Genomic DNA, 22831 nt, shown 5'->3' on the forward strand with positions numbered 1-22831 from the left:
AAAGTTTTCTCCTTCAAAGTTTACAAGGAAATAAATCTTGTTCTCCAAACAGAATTTTAATTGACCTCATCTGACTTTACTAGAGTTACATTGCCCTGCAGGCTGCTGCTTCAGAGAGAAAATGTTATCCTTGTCCTGCATGCTCCTTTGACTACCAAATATTAAATATGTAAACTAGAAAAAAATGGCAGTCAACTCCTTTATCATTTCTATGTATTGTATAGTGGAAATGGTATCTGATATTTTTATGGTGCATTTTTATAATCCGAGTCTGCTTATTCCACATAGTATTTTATTATGCAGAGATGTAGTTTTTAATGTATATACTTTTCTAGCATAAAAACCAAACAAGAATTCAAATGGTTTATTAAATTTGACTATACAAGTTAGTAAATGAAAATCATTTCCATCTGTTACATGCTTTTCTATAATAATAAATCCAGTATGGAATTTAAATATAAATATGGCTGAGATATTTTTAACAGTAGTTTCCATGAACTGTGTATAGCATTTTAAGCATGAAGGCACCATACCTACAACATACCAGTCCCATGGAGGGTTTGAAAATACTTGTACTGTTGACAGCAGTAGCTAAAATTTTGGGTTAAATCAATCTTCCAACTACTTTTATGCTCATTGTGCCATCCACATTTTCATTTTGGAATTCTCTACCTTGAACAAAATTTTCTAATTCTTGATTTAAGAACATAAGAATAGCTTTACTTGGTCAGACCAATGGTCCATCAAGCCCAGTAGCCCATTCTCACGGTGGCTTATCCAGGTCCCTAATACCTGGCCAAAACCCAAGGAAAGCAACATTCCATGCTACCGATCCAGGACAAGCAGTAGCTTCCCCCATGTCTTTCTCAATAACAGACTATGGACTTTTCCTCCAGGAAATTGTCAAAACCTTTCTGAAAACCAACTATGCTATCTGTTCTTACCACAACCTCTGGCAACGCGTTCCAGAACTTAACTATTCTCTGAGTGAAAAAATATTTCCTCCTCCAAGACGCAGCAAGACCTGCAAACCTGCAACAAGCACAATGTCATCTGCGGAAACCCTGAGATCACAGCCTTTCAAGCAGTGACACGCTCTACCATACACCGCAGTTCACCTACTTGGCAATCTTGTTGCGTATAAAGTTTTTTCACCACCATCTTATGGACCCCTGATGATGTTTTGTTCGAAACACCTCTTTAAGGTGGTTTATTTGTGCACAACATTGCCTGCATCTTGTACTGTTTTCTGCAGTTTTTTCTGTTTTGGTTTCACTGTTCCTTTTCTGCAGACCTGTTTGATTTTATTTTTTTGTCCGATTAACAATGTATGTCCAGCTATCCCTGTTGTATAGTGGCTAATAAATCCACTAATCATTTCTATAGTGCTATTAGATGTACACAGCGCTGTACACATTATATGCAAATGCTTTTTCTGTCCCTAGTAGGTTCACAATCTTAGGCCCTCTTTTATCAAGATGTGTTAGGGTTTATTGCAAGTCGCTGTGGTAAAAGCTCCGATACTCATCTGGATTCTATGAGCATTACAGCTTGATAAAAGGGGGCTTAAGTTTTTCTACCTGGGACAATAGAGGAATAAAGTGAATTGCCCAGTGGGAATTGAACCCAGGTCCCCATCACAGTTCACTGCACTAACCATTAGGCTAAACATAGAACGAAGCAAACCCTGAATATCAGTTCTTTTTATTCAGATTAGACATGAAAAATGTGTCATAATACAGCAGTTAGTCAAGCAAAATACATTTACAAAAGTCTTCAACAAATAATGCTCCCTGTAACAAAATCTTCCAAAACTATTTTATTGTACAGTTTACATTATTAATGTAAAAAGAAATACTTAAATTCTGAATTGTTTTTCCTAGAAATTATCAGCCAGTTTATACAAGGTTTATCAATCACCAATACTGTAATTGTTAGAATTTGTTATGCAGCCTTGGTATCTATTTTACCTAATTTTTTAAAGAAACAGAAAGGCTCCTAATGTTGTACATAAAGCATTTTAAACACACACCTTTCAGTATTTTCTAGTACCACACTCCTCATCTGCAAATGAAAACTCTAAAAGTGCACACAGTTAGTTCTCCCAAATAAAAACCTGTTTATCTAGGAAATCCACTATCAATGAAAAGGCTGTCTGTAGCTGATCTGTCCATGATTAGAAATGTGTGACTATAAAGATACTAGACTATACAACTATTTATTAAACTATTTACAGTACATATGCAAAATGTTACCATCACAAGATCATACAAAAAAAATTATACAAAATTAGAGAAGGTCAGGACAGGATTCAGACTGTATTGACTATATTTTGGCTTAGCAAAGGCTGATAATTCAAGAAATTATCTGCATAACTGAGATGTATTGTTTGATAAATATTCCAGTATACCAAATATCTTAAGATACTCCTGTCAGTTCACTGTTAGAAAGAATACTTACATGCAGTTCTGATAAAGCAGCAGGTTCACATATTTAAAGATTTATCATCATCAGAGTAAATCATCATCTACTCTGGCTAAGTGATCCAGAAATTTTTTATATTCCCATGTTTCCCAGAATTAAAGAAATACTACAATTTTTTGGGCAATGCATTTACATACAAAAAACAGTGCACTTTTTCAATTATTCCAGTTTCCAGCCACACCTCTCTCCACCTTATGGAATGTTACTTCCTATTGGCTAAATAGCAAGAAAGAGGTGAACAGGTCTATGGCAATTACAAAGCTATTGGAAAGAAAACAGAATAGACAACATGACAGATTCAGACTTTTGCAGGACTGATAAAGTAATAAAAATAAAAATTTGAAAAAATAAAAAGATTCTTCTGGGGTGTTGAAGAAAAGGCATCCAACTTTAGATTCATCTCTAGAAGATACTGTTGCTTTAAGAAATAAAAGAAACCCAAAACAACAATGTGCAATAAAAATAAAACATTAATCCTCAACCGAGGAACTAGTTTTTGATTGCTGTAAACCAAACTGACCACTCTCGAAACTGTCACTACATGCAGAAACCCTGCACAATTTACATAAGATCAGACCTGTGTCAAGAAACAAGAACAGGACACAAAATCTTTAAATTTCACATAAAATGTCCCCAAACTAAGAATACTTGACGAAATCCATTCCCTCAAATAAGCAAATTTCAAGAGATAAAAGCTATTATTCACAGCATCAGATTATTAGTTAGCTTTATTTATTTTTTTACGCCAAGGAATCCAGTGTTTCTACTAGACTTGCAGTTCTGTGGCATAAGTTAGTCCAAACTGAATTTGAAATAATCAAAAATTGCAATAAAACAAAAATTGTGAAGAAACCATATCAATAATTGCTACTAAAGCAACAAGTTCAACACTTTCTCTTCCAAAAATCCCAAAAAGTGCAAAATTATCTTTGCTGATGCTTGGTCCACAAATGTCAGTTGCACATTTTCAGTTGTGTAGGGAAATAATTGCCTTCTTTAGGAATAAAGTGGCCAAATCCTTAACATAGGCATTTTCTTTCAAAAACTTTAAGATCCAAAAATGGCAGAAAATTCTAATAGAATTAATTCCACAATCTGATTCTGGTACACTGTGTGAACTATGTTACCAGTCTCTTTTTCTGGTCTCAACAGAGTGGGGCCAAAAACTATTGCTAAACTTTGAACATTCATTCTGTTCTTTTCTCCAATTTCCACAACCCTGGGGAGGAGAAAGAAAGGAATAATTAACTGTAAATAAAATTAACATATTTGCTTACATTACGGGCTCCTTTTACTAAGCTCCGCTAGTGGTTTTAGCGCATGCTGCATTGCCGCACGCGTTAAATGCTAATGCCACCATTGAGCTGGTGTTAGTTCTTGGTGCGTAGCGCGGGATAAGTGCGCGCTAAAAACGCTACCGCAGCTTAGTAAAAGGAGCCCCTTGTTTAGAAAACAGAATAAAAATGTTGTGTGAATTTTTATAATTATAAAACATGTTGAAATTGAACATCATGATTAGAAAGAAGAGATTACATGATCATAGTAAAACTCGGCTTGCTGCACAGCCAAGATCTAAACTAAACTAAACCTTAAGCTTATATACCGCATCCTCTCTATAAAGATAAAGTTCAGCATGGTTTACATGAACATTAAAATAAGGAAAAATACATAATAAGAATAAGTGAATATGAAGAGAGCAGCGAATTTACATTTTTGAGAATGGCCAAGTTTTCAGATGTTTTCGGAATAATTGGAAGGAGCCAGATTCCACAGATGGCTAGGAAGGTTATTCCAAAGCTCAGTGATTTTGAAGAAAAGAGATCTTTGTATCTATAATAATAAAATGCTATGTGCGCATGCGCACTCTTACCGCATGTTCCCTGATCTGTAGGTCAGTGGTCGGCAGGACTCCTCCTCCTGAGCCCCAGACACGCTAACCACCTTCAGTCCCGCAGGCCTTTCAAGCAGCGGCGGTGGTAGGGATAGCGGCTATGTTACCGAGGCGGCTGTCGGCGCCTGCAGGCCGTGACGGCTTGAGGCGGCTGTGGCGGAGGGCAGACGCGAACGGAGGTAAGGGGTGCTGCTGGACAGGGGAAGAGGTGCTGATGGACGGGGGGGAGAAGAAAAAGGAAGGGAGGCCTACTGCTGGATAGGGGGAGCAGGAAAGAGGTGCTGATGGACAGAGGGGAGAAGAAAAAGGAAGGGAGGCCTACTGTTGGATAGGGGGAGCAGGAAAGAGGTGCTGCTGGACGGGGGAGGGGAGGTAAAACAAAGGGAGAAGGGCTGCTGTTGGATAAGGGGAGCAGTGAAGGGGTGGTGGTGGACACAGGGGAGGTAAAAGGAAGGGAGAATGGACAGTGGGAGCAGGCAAGGGGTAGTGGTGGACAGCCGAGGAAAAAGAAAGAAAGACAGACAGAAATACAGAAAGGGCCTGATTCTCTAAGAGTGCGTCCCGATTTTAGGCAGCTGTAGGCGTCCTACAGCTGTCTAATCAGCCAATCGGGATGCACGTTTTAAAAAAAAAAATGCTCCCCAGGCAGGCCGCCTATATTGAAGGTGAGGCCCGCAAGACACTTAGGCCCTGATTCTGTATAGGACGCCCGGGAGAGGCGTCCTATTCAGAATCGGCCTAAACTAAACCCCGATTCTGTAACCGGCGTCCATGTTACAGACGCGGGTTAGAGAATCGGGTTAGATTAGACACGGCCCGCTACACTTATCGCGGCAAGGGATCTCTCTGCTGCTATAAGTATAGCGGGCCGTGGCCCCCTGACCGATCGCTGGCAGGAGGGTGCCCAAACCCTCCTGCCCGAAGATGCACCCCCCCTCCCCGACACTACCGACCGCCCCCCCCGACACTACCGACCGCCCCCCCCCCCGACATTACCAATCTCCCCCCCCCCCCGACAATATCGATCGCTGGCAGGAGGGTGCCCAATCCCTCCTGCCTGAAGACGCACCCTCCCGACACTACCGACCGCCCCACCCCCGACACTACCGACCGCCCCCCCCCCCCCGACATTACCGATCTCCCCCCCGACAATATCGGTCACTGGCAGGAGGGTGCCCAATCCCTCCTACCCGAAGACGCACCCCCCCCGGCGCTAACAACCCCCACTCCACCAAACCTGTTCTTACAGATGGGTCTTGCACGTCGAGCAAGCAGGCACGCCTCGTCGAAATGAGGCGGGCCCGCCCCTTCCTGGCCCATCCCGCCGAAGCCTAAGGCCTGATTGGCCCAGGCTCTAGAAGCCTGGACCAATCAGGCCTTAGGCATAGCGGGTCCGCCCATCCCTACTAAGTCTAAGGTCTGATTGGCCAATTCAGATACTTAGCTCTGGTGTAAATTCTTAACCCGGCCAGCTGAAGACAAAACAGAACGACAAAAGATCTCCGTTTCGCTCTCAATAATCATGGAAGAGCTTCATCAGGAACAGTGCAGAGCTCTTCCATGATTATTAAGAGTGAAACGGAGATCTTCCGTCATTCTGTTTTGTCTTCAGCTGGACGGGTTAAGAATCTACACCCGAGCTAAGTATCTGAATAACTATAAATACAATAGTAGTATAAATATTACAAATTGCACAATAAGATTAAAATAATTGAAATAAAATAACACAAGGAGTTAAAGGACCGATGATAGCTCACAAGTTAGTTATCTGCCTAGACTTGGTCAGTTGGCATATAACTGTGAGCACTTGAGATCCTAATAACCTTCTATTTCAACCTTTGGATGTTGTGTAGGACTCACTTTAAGCTTACACTAAGAAAATTAGAGTAAACTAAGCTTAAATGTTAAATGTCAATATTAAATGTTAAAAAGCCCATAGGTATAAAATGTGCATCTTAGCTAATTCTGTTAGTGCATACTAAGTTTTAGAACAAGGCCCCCATAGTTTTCATGTATTTCCTTGACCTGCTATATCAATTACATCTAAACTCACCTTGGATGTTTTTCGAAAAACTTCTAAAAATTGAATACAAAACATAACGATTCTTGAAAAAGAAAAATGTCCCATTTATTGGTTTAAAAAATGGCCATTTCCTAGATGTTTTTGGCTTCAGTATGTTTTTCTTTAGTTACCATTTTTGAACAAGAAATGTTCAAGGGAAAAACACACTAAAACAAGTCATTGGGGTGTCTGGGTGTCAGCAGTTTTAATGGACTGGCCACACAGACATCCCAGCAGAACAGCAAGCAGCCTAGAGGGCATTGCTGTGGACTTCACATCAAAAGTGCCAGGTTATTTTGTACTGTAAAGCATCTAGGATTACCCAAAACCCTACTGTACACCACTACAATAGCCCTCAAGCTTGCAGGTGTCTCCTACATATATACAAGGGCTGTTCAAAAAGTATCAGACCTTTATTCATAAAAAATACTCGTATTCAGATACAACAATCTTGTACTAATCTCCTTCAAAGTAGTCCCCTTGGGCTGCCACACACTTCTTCCAATGGTTCTGCCACTGTTGGAAGCAGCGCTGGAACGCCTCTTTTGAGATTGCTCGCAACTGGTCCATTGCATTCTGCATGATGTTTTTTCTTGACTGAAATCTGGTCCCTTTCAGGGGCATTTTCAGCTTGGGGAAAAGCCAGAAGTCACATGGAGCCATGGAGAGTAGGGAGCCTGAGGAACCACAGGTGTGCTGTGTTTGGCCAGGAAACTCCATATCAAATGGTTGTGCCGTGTGGTGCATACTCGTGATGAATCATGCCACTGGAGTCAAAGAAGACGGTCAGCATGACTGACTTTGCTGCAGACCTGCCTTGCTTTTTTTGGCCTCAGGGATGTTTAATGCTTCCATTGTGATGACATTAACTTGGTTTCTGGGTCGTACCCATAAACCCGTGACTCATCACCAGTGATCATTGTGCTGAGGAAGTTGGGATCACTGTTCACAGTCTCCAGCATATCCTGTGCAATATTCAAATGGAGTTCCTTCTGCTCGATTGTTAGCAGCTTTGGCATGAACTTTATTGAAATTCTCCTAAAGCCCAAATCCTCAGTTAAAATGGAATGAACAGAACCAACGCTGTTGTTTTCCTTGTCTGCACGTTCTCTGATCATGATTCGATAATCCTGCATCATCAGGGTCCTCACTTGGTCAACAACGATCTCATTTCTGGATGTTGAGGGCCTACCAGAACGTACTTCACTCTCCACTGATGTGTGGCCATCTCTGAAGCGGTTGTACCACTCCTTTATCTGTGTGGTGCCCATTGCTTCGTCCCCAAAGGTCTGTTGAATCTTGTGGATCGTTTCCACTTGGGAATCGCCAAGCTTTACACAAAATTTAATGCAGTAGCGTTGTTCAACTTTTTCTGTCATTTAGTCCCCCAAGAAAGCTAGGGTGAGCTTGCTGCGCAGGCTCTTAAGACCGAGGACCCAAAAGCAGAGTCCTGTCTGGCAGCAACATCCACTCTATAGAACTTGGCAAACGTGTAAAGAGACCACTTTTCCACCCTGCAAATCTCATCAGGAGAAACAGACCTAGCTTCCGCCCACGAAGAAGATACACTCCTGGCAAAATGCGCTTTAACAGAAATAGGGGACAGTTGCCCCGCAAGAATATAAGTGGACGAAATGGCTTTACGGAACTACCTTGAGATCGTAGCCTTAGAAACAGGAGAACCTCGTATAATAAAATGAGCCAGCACAAACAGGTGGTCAGAAAGCTAAACTTGTTAGAGACCTGCCAATAATGCAGGAGCACCCCGCACATGTCCAACTTCTTTAGCAGACGATCCTGATGACTGGAATCCGTCAGCTGAACAACCAGCAAACACAATTTTGGATGAACATGGAAAGCTGAAACCACCTTCGACAAAAAGGAAGGAACTGTCCAGAGGGAAACTCCAGTCTCCAGATCTTGGAGCAAAGGCTGTTGACATGATGTCTGCCAAATGGAAACCCTACAGACCCAAGTGAGGGCAACTAGAAAACCAGTCTGAAGCAGGGGTGGGCAACGAGGGCCAGAATCCAGTCGGGTTTTTAGGATTTCTCCAATGAATAGCAAGAGATCCATTTGCATACAATGGGAGGCAGTGCATGCAAATGCGAAAAGGGCAAATAGAATGCTGGGAATGATTAAGAAGGGGATCACGAACAAATCGGAGAGGGTGGTCATGCCACTGTACCGGGCCATGGTGTGTCCTCACCTGGAGTACTGCGTCCAGCACTGATCGCCGTACATGAAGAAGGACACGGTACTACTCGAAAGGGTCCAGAGAAGAGCGACTAAAATGGTAAAGGGGCTGGAAGAGTTGCCGTACAGTGAGAGATTAGAGAAACTGGGCCTCTTCTCCCTTGAAAAGAGGAGACAGAGGGGACATGATAGAAACATTCAAGATACTGAAGGGAATTGACTTAGTAGATAAAGACAGGTTGTTCACCCTCTCCAAGGTAGGGAGAACGAGAGGGCACTCTCTAAAGTTGAAAGGGGATAGATTGCATACAAACGTAAGGAAATTTTTCTTCACACAGAGTGGTGGAAAACTGGAATGCTCTTCCGGAGACTGTTATAGGGGAAAACACCCTCCAGGGATTTAAGACAAAGTTGGACGGGTTACTGTTGAACCAGAACGTAAGCAGGTAGGGCTGGTCTCAGGGCACTCTTTGACCTGGGGGCCACTGCGGGAGCGGACTGCTGGGCACGATGGACCACTGGTCTGACCCAGCAGCGGCAAATTCTTATGTTCATGCATATTCATTGGGAAAATCCTGAGAACCTAACTGGATTCTGGCCCTCGTTGCCCACTCCTGGTCTGGAGTGTTAAATCTAGGAGTGAAGCATCCCTCAGAGGTTCAAAAGGAGTGCTGGCAAAGCCAGACAGTGCCACATTAAGGTCCCAGGCTGGGAACGGATTCTTAATGGGTGGCCTGAAGATCTTTCTGTAAAAAACGAGCAACATCTGGATGCAACACCAAAGAGAACCAACAATCCTGGGATCTAAAACCGGATAGACCAGCCACCTGGATCCGCAGAGACGCCAACCGTGAGGCCTTTATCCAGACCTGCTTGGAGAAAAGCAAGGACCCGCGACACCAGAGTCAAGAAAGGGTCCACCTGTTCCTGGTCACAAAAGTGCTGGAAGGTCTTCTACACCTTAGCATAAACTGACACTGTGGACGACTTTGTAGACCTAAGAAGCGTAGCTATAACAAGCTCTGAATAGTCTTTATATTCTAAGGCTGCGCGCTCAAGAGCTAAGCCTTAAGAGCAAAATGACCCAGATCACCCTTCATGGCAACCGGGCCTGGGTGAGATGGTCAGGAAAGACGCTCAGGCTCAGATTGCATTCCACCCGCAGCTGCATCAAATCCGCACAGCACGGCCTTCAAGGCCAATTGGGCACCACCAGAATGATGCGGCTGGGGTGAGTCGCAATCCTCCGCAGCCAATCATCAGCCAAGGTGGAAAAACATAGAAGAACTCCCGGAAGCCACAGTTGCTCTAAAGCATCGAGTCTCTTGCTTCTGGGCCAGATCTGCAACTGATGAAGCATGGTGCCTTCTTGCTTCGCGATGTGGCCATGAGGTTGAGGCGGGGCTACCCCCAGCGCCTCACAATCACCCAAAATGCCTACTGCATTAGGGTCCACTTACCCGGATCTCTAGACTGACGGCTGAGGAAGTCTGCTTGAACATTAGCTACTCTGGCCACTTGCGCCGCTGTCAGCACCAGGAGATGATGTTCTGCCCAAAGGAAAAGAAATCGAGCCTCCTGAGCCAAGGGAGAGTTCTTGGGTCCTCTCTGATGTTTAACAGAGGCCACTGCCATCATTGATTCACCACTTCTTTGGTGACAGAGTCCAACAGTCCTGAAAAGGACGATAACCACAGTGAGCCCCTCCCAGCCACGAAGGCTGGCATCCGTGGTTACTACAATCCAGGAGGCAATGCTTAACAGAACGCTCTGGCAGAGTGATAGAGGATGAAGCCACCAGGTCATACACACTCTGGCCTCCAGAGTCCATGGCAGACTTAGTTCTAAGATATCTCGGTGGGGGCGGGGGGGCCAGCGAGAGAGGAAGGCATTCTGAAGAGGATGCATAACCACATCCAGCTTGGCAACCCTGGAACTCAGAACCTGTAGGAGGTCTCACACTGAAGGGGCCACCATCTTCAATATCTCCGAAATCTGTGCCCAAAGCTTCTGTTTCCGAGCTTCAGGGAGGTCTACATGTTCTAACGCCATATCGAAAAGAACTTCCAGGAAATTCCAGTGACTGTGTGGGTGTCAGATGGCTTTTTTTTTTTTTTTTAAGTTGACAATTCAGCCCAGGTCTTCCAGTACATAGAGCACTGTCACTACAGTAGTGTGGCCCTTTTCCGAGGGCGCTCTGAGCAACCAGGCATGCCAGATAAGGAACTCCATCTTCCTTTGGTGAAGGTCCGGGGTGCTGTCGCCAGCCCAAAGAGCAGGTAAACTGATAATGCTGATCCAGCACATGAAATCGCAGAAATTTGCAGTGATCTGGAAAAATGGGAATGTGCAAATTTGCCTAAGTAATATCCAGGGAGGTAAGAAACTCCTCCGGAGCCACTGCTAAGGACCAAACACATGGTCTTCATCCAGAACCGAAGAAGCTTAAGAGCCAGATGGAAGTGTTGCAAAATCAACATCGGTATCCAATCTTTTGATTCTCTCTGAGGAATGATAAAGGTGAACAGAGTATGTGCCTGAACCCGAATGTTTGCTTGGCACCGGCTCTACTTCTTGAATATCCAGCAAGTTCTGTGTCTGGGCTCCTGACAGGAGAAGACACGAACCAGTCTGACAGAGGCTAGGAAAATTACAGCTTGTAGCCTGACTGAATAAATTCTATGACCCACTGGACTGTCATAATGCACATACAGGTAGGCTGAAACTCCGAGAGCCGACCCCCCTATCTGCAGCGGGGCCCTCGGCTCCCTGGCATCATTGGGTAGTAAAGGCAGGTCAGGCAGGACAGGTGGCGGTAGGCAGAGCGCGCCTGTGGCCTGGAACCCTGAAAAATCTCTGATGAGGAAGGAGAATCTTGCTAGTAGTCACAAAAATTTCCTTTTTTTTAAATTTCTTTATTTAGATTTCAAGTTTATTTAGATTACAAGAATCCTCCTGATACAGCAATACAGAACATTATTCATGAAGGATACATATGACTTATTAACTTATAATAATAGTTGATAAATCACAACCAATATTGAAGAAAAATAGTGAAAAAAGATCCCAAGTCATATAACATTGACAAATTATTGAAAACTCTTCCTTGGACCCCATTTATCCTAGAAAGAAACAAGAAAGTAGATAAGGAGATCTTTATAATAACAAAATTAAAGAAAAAGGCTTAATGTGATTAATTACAGGCCTTTCATTTTTACAGCTCTATTCAAACTTGCAATAATCTTTTTGCGTCCAAAAATGTTCAAAGCTGCTCTGGCATAAAGAAAACATATTTTGTCCCAGCTTATTTTATCTGACATTTGCATGGATAACTTAGCAAGAAATTTGCATCCAATTTTACTGTTTCTTCCCACATAGCAAGAAATAATTTTCTACGATCCTGAGTTACTTTTGTAACATCCGGGAATATCCTAATTTTCTGTCCCAATAAACTTTGGGGAGATCGAAAAAAAGCCTTCATAACTGAGTTCAGGTCCTGCTCAAAGACCAATGAAACAGCCAAAGTTCTCTATATTCAATTTCCTCTTTAGAATGTTCTAGTAATTCGGTTAAGTTATTCAAGTCAATTCACTGTTCTATTTCTTGTTGGTTATCTTGTGAGTTATCTCTTTTCTTAGGCAAATAATAAATTCTATTTATTGGTGGAATCATTTCAGAGGTAAATTGCAAATTTTCCGTTAGATATTTTTTAAATGATTTTGTAGGAGTAGTTAATAATAGTTTAGGGAAACTAAGTAGCAATAGATTTAACCTCCTATTGTGATTCTCCAATTGCTTAATTTTTCTGTGCAAAAGACTCTATTTCTAGCCACAGTGGCAGATATATTTTGTAAGGATGATATTTCCTTAGTCATTTGGTCGAATTTGGAGCCTGTTTCAATTTTAATATTCTGTACTGAAAGAGAAAGTTCATCCAGTTTACTCACAACTTTAGAAGTTTGAATGGCTGATTGAGTTGCTGTTGCTTCTAGTTTTTGAAGTATTCTCCAAATGTTAGGTAAAGTTGCCTGTGAGGAGTTGGTCCTCTACTCGATGTTGTCTCAACTCCATGGGTTGCGTGGGCCCCCCCCTCAGGTTATCGTCGGGCATGTCGGGTTCTCTGCATAGTCACCCTCAGCATCTCCCTGAGCCGGATTAGGCAGTAAACAAGCATCTGGGGGGAGGGACAAGGATGTTTCCAGTCCTAGTGCTCCAATGGCTCCCTCCACCGAAGCAACCGCAGAGATTGAACCCCCTCTCTGTATAGCCGGTGAGCTTGTCAGAAACCAGTCCATCGAGAACTGCCCAGCTGTAGGAAGGTCTGGCCGGACAGTCCCCTTGCGTTTAGTATGGGGCATATTGCACTCTCCCAAAAGGGAAAAGAAAATCGCTGGCAAACAAACGCTCAGCCTGAGGAATAGCAAATTAAGATGAGCTCCTGCTCCTGACTGCTATCACGCCATCTCATTGCTTCTCTCAATTAAGTCAGTAACAAAATTTCATCAGAAGCCATGCAAAGGAGCGTGCACAGCATCTTTGGACAGTGCTTTATCCGGCAAGGTCTTCGGGTGATGGTCCATTACCGAATTCATGAGGTCAACCAGACCCTTGCCAAACAACAACTGCCCCTGAAAAGGTAGCCGCGCCAGAATTGCCTTGGAGGTGGAATCACCAGCCCACTGCCAAACCCAAAGCATTTGGCGGGCCGAAATAGAATACACTGACACCTTTGCCAGCACCTTCAAAAGGTCATAGAAGCCATCCACCATGTAGTCCATCCTAGCCAACAAAAGCCAAGGAAAAGGTATTCGTAGCTGAGCTAGACAGACGCGTGCCACAAAGGACATAGTCACTGTAGCTCCAATGCCTAAATTAGCTGGTTCAAAGCTTTCTGGATAACCATATCCACCCGGCTGTCTTGCACAGCTTTCAACACAACTGTCCCGTCACTAGGGAGAGAGGTGCACCGGGTCACCTGAGCCATCAAGGAATCTCCCTTGGGCTGCCACAAAAGCTGCCGACATTCCTGTGCCCTCAGATGCAAGCTGGACATAGCCCGAGCGTTCTGTAAAGGACCCTCCTGAGAGTCCAACTGCTCCAGAACCATGAACTCGTATCCAGATGCCAGGAAAAGTCGCAGATTGTGAACAAAAGCTGCACAGCCAGGGAGAAGAAGTTAAAGATATGAAAGGAGTGGGCTAAGTATCCATGCTCAACTCCTGTAAAGATGCAGCAATTAGATCCAGTAGTGCCTCAAACTTAAACAAATGCCTGACAGTCGAATCATCTCCAGGATCCGAAGCCCCAAAGGGATCTGAGGATCCAGCACCCAAATCTGAATTCCCAAATCCGGGAAGTGCAACACTGTCCAATTAAGGATCAGGGAGGTCCGGATCAGCCACTGGAACCCCTGAAATAGTCTGGGAGGAAGGAACAGACAGCACAGGCAGAGGTGCAGAGACCCCCCCAAGGACACTCATCCGCTGAGATGCTTAGCAGGGGGAACAGAAGAGCACCTAGCAGCCGGATCCCTGGATTAAAATTCAGACCATCAAAATCTCATGAATTCTGAGAAGGTAACTGGACCCTGGGGCATAGAATCACCCTTAGATGGCTCTGACTTGCGCTTGTTAGGCTGCGGAGGGTCCGTCTTGCATCGGATAGACGAAGCCACAGAACGAAGCCCCAAAAACAAATGTAGCCACCCCAATGGGCTAGCTGAGTGTGTAATCACCTGCTTCTGTGAAGGGGAGGCTGAACCAGTACTTACCGTCCTCACCGACTGCGCCACGTGGCACAAGAAAACTCTCTAAAGGCAGTAATTTTCCACAAATTTGGATTCCATTACAGCAGTTTTCCTGGAAAAATTTTGAATTTTAAAGAAGCAGGGAAATGTTGGAAAAAAGATTGTTAAAAATTAAAGATGGCCACCGGACCCAAATTTGCGCCAAAAACGCACTAACAAACACACTTCCTGAAATTAAAAAATTACAAAAATAGCATATTTCAGGTAGGGGATCACAGAGGAACACCCTATAAGACACCTTCAAAACCCCTTCAAATTCACTTTTAAAAATCGTCGTTGGAGCCTGTCAGCTCCTCTGTACTCATAGATACCAGAGACACAGTTGCTGTACCTGCTTCCAGCCTTTTCAATGGCCAGTTTAGAACTCACTGCCACACTACTGGAAATGCATCCTCCAAGCTGATCTTCGGGCTGCAAGATTCCACTGTCTGACTATGCCTCCACCCCTGTGGACCACCAGATGTGCACCTGGATGGGCGGAGGCACAAAAACACAGCCAGCACTGTTGAGCCCCCTAAGTGTGCTACACAGTCTGTGCTTGACCCATCGATTAACAGGTAGTGAGACTAGGTCACAGACAGCCCTGAGCTCCAAGGAAGACTAAGCAGAGCAGCTAACAGGTACCCCGAAGGGATCAGTCTGTGCGCTACAGATGAGAGTCTGTGAATTATCAAGCAGGCAGAGCTTCAAATCCATTTCAAATGCAAAAATGCCCACAAAAGGGACGAAACTAAGTTGAATTAAAACAATAAAATGGGGAGAGCAGAATCCACACAGTTGCAGTCATGATTGCAGAAGAAAAGACTGTTAGAGGGCACTAAACTAGCTTGTGAAGTATACAGGAGGCAGAATGAAAAACCTGGAATGGATTTCTTCTGCAGCTCCTGCAAGAAAGGGGAAATAGCCCTATGGTCTAGAACAGGGGTGTCTAACCTTTTGGCTTCACTGGGCTGAACTGGCCGAAAAAAATGTTTCTGGGGCCGCACAAATGTGCAAACGCTGCAAGACACAGGAGGGAGCCAGTGAGACGGTAAACACCCGGGGGCAGCAGAGGAAAACACTGCATCGCTCTCGACCAGGACCGCACAAAATACTTCACGGGGCCGCAGGTTGGACACCACTGGTCTAGAATGTCTCATTTATTGCACTGGAAAATAGGCTTATGTCTACATATATACAGTAAATATGTACCTTATACATATGAATTACATACAAAATATATTTGTGTTTGGTTGTACCTGACAATAAGCATTTTGCATTCCAAAAGTGTATATTAATTGGAATTTTTACTGTATCTGTTAACACTGCAAAACCAAACTGGTGGAGGATGAAAGGATTAGGTGTGAGCTAGAAGGATATGTGAAAGATGAGGGCTGTACATATTTTATGATGGGAAGTAGTAAGGTTAAAAGCCTTGTATAGAAATCTCAAAGTATGACACAGATTTGCGCCAATCAAAACAACAAACTTATGTTCAGCCAGCCAGCTCTGAGTTCTGTGCAAAATATTCTATTGTTCTGTTCAACCACAAAATCCAAGAAAACGAAACAAAGAAAACACTGCCTTCCTGTTAACTAGATTTCAATTTTAATAACTTTTGCTTCAGAAACCTAACATTATAACCACACTATCAAAACATGCTACTTACTTCTTGAGGTGTCTGAAAAGTATCTGCATGGTTTCCTGGTTTGGCTTTGGCAACTGTTTAATTAAATCTTTGACAGCCTGAACACGCTGCCTTGGTTCTTGCTCTGAAACAAAAAATAATATACCATGAAACCAATTAGAAATTACAGAACTGCAGAAATAGTTGTGTCAAAAGTAGTCATATTCTATTTGACAATAAACAGCACCATCCTGTGGCCGAATGAGCTTGCTGCAGAAAATTTATTCAAGCAGCTAAATGGCTAGATTCTTTAAAATATAAAGCTATTTCTTAATTTTGTTAATGCTTCTTTATTATAAATACTGTATTTTATTTTTTTAATTAAAAAAAAGATATAGCTATTTATTATGGGCATACCTTGTGTTAATTTTTTCTGATGCCAATTTATATAAGTTATATTCATGTGAAACTGGCATGCAGTTTATATAAAGATCAGCACACTAGTGCTTTCATTTACTCAGATTCATAATGGTGGAAGTAGTTAAGTAGGAGAAGATTTCAGAAACAAGTGTATTTATAATGTGTTATAATGTGTGTGTATATATATATATATATATATATATATATATATATACACACACACACATTATAGCACATATATATATATATATATATATATATATATATATATATATATATATATACACACACACACATTATAGCACATATATATATATATATATATATATATATATATATATATATATATATATATATACATACATACATACATAATACAAATATATGCACACACACTGTATGTATATATATATATATATATGTATATACATACACACACACAGTACTCTCCCGAAATTTTGAAAAACCCTGAATAAGGTTAAAATACAGCTGGGGCGCCGGAAGGTGCAAAATCATTCGCAGTATGCTCCGACCATCTCTTTCTGTTACTAAAGTCAAGATACACCAATTAGGAGCTGCTTTGACACGCAGCTCCTGATTGGTGTAGCCTGAATTTCATACAGGAAGAGGCAGTCGGAGAATACCGTGAATCAGTGCATCCGCAATTCGTGAACTCGTGGGGGAACACTGTGTATATACACCCCCCCTGTATACCACCTGCCCCCCTCCCAGGCTTGTTGCAGGCTTCCGCTGCCATGCCGTTAAGACCTGATGGGCCGGGAAGAAGGAATCCCTCACGTACCTTTTTGAATCTCTGGTGGTCCAGCAGTATACTGGGCAGGAGTGAGCTTTCTGTGCTCCTGCCCCACACTGAGCCTGTCTGAATAGCTGCTGCGTGTTCTTGTGGTCCAGCGGAGTACTGGGCAGGAGTGATCTTTTTGCACTCCTGCCCGGCACTGAGCTGCTTGCTGAATGGCTGCCACCAGTTCTCGTGGCACTCATGAGAACTGGTGGCAGCCATTCAGGGAGTGGCTCAGGACTGGACAGGCGCACAAAAAGCTCGCCCCTGCCCGGTATATTGCAGGGCCGCAAGAACTCGATACAGACATTCAGTGAGGGGCTCAGCGCAGAAAGCTCGATCTAGCCCGGTAAACTGCTGGACCACCAGGGATTCAAAAAGGTACATATGAGGAGGCAGGAAGAAGATAAAAAAATTGTCAGAGTCAGCTGGGCAAGAGACGAGAGGGATCCGCCCTGTTTCTGTCAACCACTGGACCACCACTAGGTCATATGACAGGATTGGTGGAGGCCTGCAGGACATCGGGAGAGAGAAGGGACAAGGTACAAGGCAGGTTATGAGAGAGACTGGGTGCAGAGCCTGGCAGGGCATATGAATATTAACTCCTCCCCCCCCGGCTCAACATTTTTTCCACCTTTTTGGGAGGAAAAAGGGTACCTCGACTTATATTCGGATCATCTTATATTCAAGTATATATGGTATAGTGTATTTATCTCATGCCTTTTCTAGCTCTAGCCATGTCACACAGATATAGCACATATTTTCCTAACTTTGTACCTGAGACAATAAAATGAAGATTTTATTTATTTAAAAGTTTTATATACCATTTTACTGATGACAATCATATGCTAGAGAAACAGGATTTGAACCCTTGCCTCCCTGATTCTTAGCATGTTGGTCTAAGCACTAACCTACTCCATAACAGAATAAAAAAATTGAAACAAGAGGAATTAATGTTTTAACTGCAAGCTGAATGGCAAAGAAAGATTAGGTTCTTACCTCAATAATCTTTCTTATAGATGTGTCTAGTGTCCCTGAACACTAGGGTTTTGCATCTGAACCTGCAAGTTGCTTGTAGAATGCTGACAATCATCTTTTGAACTCTGCCTCCTTCCCCCTCAGTTTGTATAAAAGCAATCAAGTAGCACTAATGACATAAACGGAAGGAGAGAAATGGGGAAAAATCCCCGACACTATAATTCTGTTCTGCTCTAACAAACATATCCATTAACATTCAAGTAACTAATCAAAACAGATACCAAAACTGTGTGCAACCAGCACTAATCTTACATAGAGCTCATAGCTACTCCCATGTCCTGCTATCAGAGACTTAAGCCAGGTTTTACGTTCTTGAGCGTTTTCCTTTTTCTTATCCTCTCAGTTCATATGAGAGACAGAGAATTCTCCAAATTTGGACTGATATTAAGGCGGGTGAAGCCCACTGCCAAGGTAAGGCTTTGTGATCACTAGACACACCTACAAGAAAGATTATCAAGGTAAGAGCTTAATCCTTCTTCTAGTGCAATGTGTCTGGTACATCCCTAGTGTTCAGGACCACTAAAGTAGCCCCCAAAGACTAGGGCGGGCTCACTGAGCCTGCCTTCAAAAGGAGGACCCAAGTGGCATCCTTCCTGGCTACTACCTTCACCCTATAGAACCTGGTAAAGGTATGAGGGGTAGACCAAGTAACTGTTCTACAGATTTCCTCTGCCGAAACCGCCTGAATCTCTGCCCAGGGGGTAGCGACTCCTCTCATGGAGAGCACTTTCAATGTGATTGGTGGCTGCTTACCGCAGCCCACATAAGCAGAGGAAATGTCCATTTTAATCCATCTGGAAATCAAGGCTTTAGACACCGGTATCCCTTTCTTGGCATGATTGGCCAGAGCAAAAAGGTAAAATGATATGCAAAATCATTGGTAACTTCGAGGTACTGGAGGGGCACTTGCTTGACATCCAGCAAATGCAACACTTTATCCTTTTTCTTAGACCCCAAAGGGTGAAAAGTGGGCAAACAGACTTCCTGATTGATGTGGAAGGCTAAGATTATTTTCAGTAAGAAGGACAAACTGTGCATAAGGAGATCCCTGCTTCTGTAAACTTAAGGAATGGTTCCCTGCAGGACAGATCTTGTAACTCAGAAGCTCGTCTCACCGCCATAATTGCCACTCTCTTGATTGTAAGATCCAGAAGGGAAGCTTCCCTTGAGGGCTTGTATTTCCTTAAGGACTTCCCTTAAGGGCTATTGAGACCTTGTAATATGGTTTTAAGATTCCAGAAAGGGAAAGGGAGACGCACTGGAGGGCGCAACTGAAGAGCCCCTTTAATGAACTGGGAGACAAAAACTCCTCCCGAGCTTGGAAACAGGACAGGCCTATCTGCACCCTCAGCAATCCAACAGAAAAAACTCTTCTGAAGTCCCTCTTGCAAAAAGTCTAGGACTACTGAAATCTGCGCTTCCAGGACTTCCAAGCTGCTACCATTGACATCTTCTTAGCTCCAAGCAGAGTTGAAATGATCACGTCTGAGTAACCCTTACTCATCAGGGCTGCCTGCTCAAGAACCATGCTGTAAGCTCTAAGTGTTCCAGATTCTTGATAGGGACCAGTTCCTGAGTGAGAAGATCCACTTGGACCTTCACCCCTCTGGAGGTAAACAAGTCACCACAAAGACAACCAACTCTGGATGACTCACCCTAGCATAGGCCACAGCGAAAACATGTACAAGAGCCCTTTCTCTGCCCACTCGCTTCACTGGCTCCCAGTCTGTCTCCGAGTATGATTCAAACTCCTCTTATTGACTTTCAAGTGTACTCCCTCTGAAGCTCCTCCTCAGTATCTCTCCTCTCATTACTCCCTATACTCCCCTCCGGGAGCTCCTCCTAATCAAACAAGTCCCTCTTCTCTGTACCCTTCTCCTCTACCACCAACTCCCGGAAGGTGTGGCTCACTGGTAGTGCTGTTGCCTCTGCACCCAGAGGTTGTGAGATCAAATCCCAGTGCTGCTCCTTGCGACCCTGGGCAAGTCACTTAATCCTCTAGCACCCATCACTATGAATGTCAGCTTTGAATGCCAAAGCCACAATAAGGTGGTATACAAGTCCCCGTTTCCTTTCCTTCTATCTTGCTGCACCATATGCTTTGAACAACCTGCCTTGCTTACTACATCAGGCTCCATCTCTGGGCTTTTAGTCTGGCTTTGAATACCACCACGTATTTGAAGCTGCGTTTAAACACTGACCCAACCAACATATCTGTCTGTCATGCCTCTTAATAGTCCCCTATCACCTTTTAGTCCCCTCTGTGTGTCTGTCATAATTAGATTGTAAGCTCTTCTGAGCAGGGACTGTGCTGCATGCGCCTGGTAGCTTTATAGAAATAATAAATTGTTGTTTATATCCATTTTATTTTTCTTTTTTAAATTCTTTATTCATTTCAAAACATACACAAAGTGCAATAAAATATACAACAGATGTTACAATAAACAGCACTTATAACTAACAAATAATAATAGAAATATCTTTCCCCCCCTCTTCTCCACCCATCCCAGATGTGTGTAAAAAAAAACCTCTACAAAAATGGAAGGCTTGTACTAGTGAATTGTTAAAGGGCTTCAAATCTCCTTAAATTTTTTACAATTACCCGTTATTTCCGAATTCATACATTCATATTGTTAGAATAAATACAGGGACTCCCACCAGAAGATGCGATTCAGTCTATTACAAGTCTTCCAATTTTTTGTGATCATCTGTATAGAAATCCCAGTCATAACAAGGAGTAATCTGTTCTTAGCTACAGAAATTGGAGATTTATGTTTTAATAAACGTGATGGAGCACTGGATGACAACCTTTAGGCTCAAACTTAATTCAGAAAAGACAACTTTCTTCGTTGATTCGCCACATCCGCTTGACACCAAATCACCACTATGTATCAATAATCTTAATTACCCTATCCAACCTACCATAAAGATACTAGGTGTAACTTTGGATCAGTGCTTAACCATGAGAGACCAGGTGGACTCCTTGATCAGAAAGGTATTTTTCACTCTCTGGAAACTCAGATCCATTAAAGCTTATTTCGATACAGCGGCACTCAGAACCCTAGTCCAATCCCTCGTACTGAGTCTACTTGACTACTGTAACATCGCCTATTTAGCAATTTCCCAAAAGAACATGCAGCGTTTACAATTGATGCAAAATGCAGCGGTCAAACTGATCTTTGGGCTGAGGAAGTTTGACCACGTGACACCCTACTACCGGCAGCTGCATTGGCTGCCAATGGAGACGCGCGTAAAGTTTAAATTTGCCTGCTTCAAAGCACTACACGGACTTGCCCCTAAATATATAACTGACCTTTTCGTCTTCTCAGCCAACAGACACAAGAGAAGCTCACATTCCAACTTTGTTTCCCCCCCAGTGAGAGGTTGTAAACTGAAAAAACACCATGAACATCTTCTCTCGCACCAAGCAGCATCATGGGGTAAAGACCTAGAACAATTTCTTTCGCCCACTACTTATGAGGAATTTAGGAAACGTCTGAAAACATACCTGTTCCTAAAGTATCTAGACAACTGATCCTCTCTTCTCTCTCCCCTCTATAGCGATTAACTTGTTCTATTGATCACTCTCTCCTCAAAAATGGATTTCCTGTCCTATTAACCCTCTTTCTTCCTCCCCTCTTAAAGTCAATCAATTTGTACCTTTGCTTAATCTTTGTAAACCGCATAGAACTTCACGGTATTGCGGTATATAAGCTGTTATTATTATTATTAATAATAAAGTTTCAAATAGAATATCATATGACATAATTGTAATCCATATCGATTTCCAAAATCTAAGAATTAAGGGGCAATAGTACAACAGGTGATCCAGTGTCCCTATTTCAAGATGACAATGCCAGCATCTATTAGACTTGGAACTATCTAATTTTTGCAAATGAACAGGGGTCCAAAAAACCCTAAATATCAGAAAAAAACAGGTTTGTCTCATAGATGCTGATGCTGTACATCTCATCCTCCAAGACCAAATCCATGGCCATTGAGCAGAAGAAATCTCCTGCTTTACCTCAATGCTACAAATATCCTTTAGGCTCATTTTTGGTTTCTTATTCAAATATTCCGAAATTAATTTATACCACTTGGCGGCCTGATGCCCTAGGAAATCAGTCAGGAAACAGGCTCAGTAAGATATGCTGATTATTTAATTTTTGCCAATCAGGGAACCCTTTCTGAATGGCCTGCTTCAACTGCAACCACTTATATGCTTGAGACTTTCTAATTCCGAATGAATGTTGCAGTTGTGAAAAATCAAGCATTTTCCCCATTTGATAACACATCATCTAACGTACGTATGCCTGCAGCCAATGTTTCCAGAGGATCTTAGACTCGCCAATTTGAATCTTGGAGTTCAACCATAAGGACTAACACGTGGGATGTTACACTGGTATAGGTATTAGATTGTTAATGAACCATAACGTTTTCCATGTGGTACAAAGAATGTTATCTTTATACACACTCAAGATCTTTATACATACTCAAGATGTGACTCAATTATACTGGTGAGATAAGCT

The 22831-nt window shown here is 42.9% G+C and overlaps 1 protein-coding gene across 6 annotated transcripts in view; it reads right to left on the reverse strand.

Annotated features, from left to right (window-relative positions):
* Positions 1-1688: 1688 nt before the first annotated feature.
* The window catches only part of ARHGAP12 (Rho GTPase activating protein 12), a 240938-nt gene continuing 219795 nt past the window's right edge, over positions 1689-22831 (reverse strand). For all 6 annotated transcript variants that reach the window (XM_033931485.1, XM_033931488.1, XM_033931487.1 and 3 more), the window contains 2 exons: positions 16088-16190; positions 1689-3703 (listed from right to left, as the gene is read on the reverse strand). In XM_033931485.1, coding sequence (XP_033787376.1) covers positions 3532-3703; positions 16088-16190 — 275 coding nt within the window. In that variant the 3' untranslated portion in view covers positions 1689-3531. The remainder of the gene's footprint in view (positions 3704-16087; positions 16191-22831) is intronic.

This window comes from Geotrypetes seraphini, chromosome 2 (genome assembly GCF_902459505.1).
Source record: "Geotrypetes seraphini chromosome 2, aGeoSer1.1, whole genome shotgun sequence".
Taxonomy (NCBI): domain Eukaryota; kingdom Metazoa; phylum Chordata; class Amphibia; order Gymnophiona; family Dermophiidae; genus Geotrypetes; species Geotrypetes seraphini.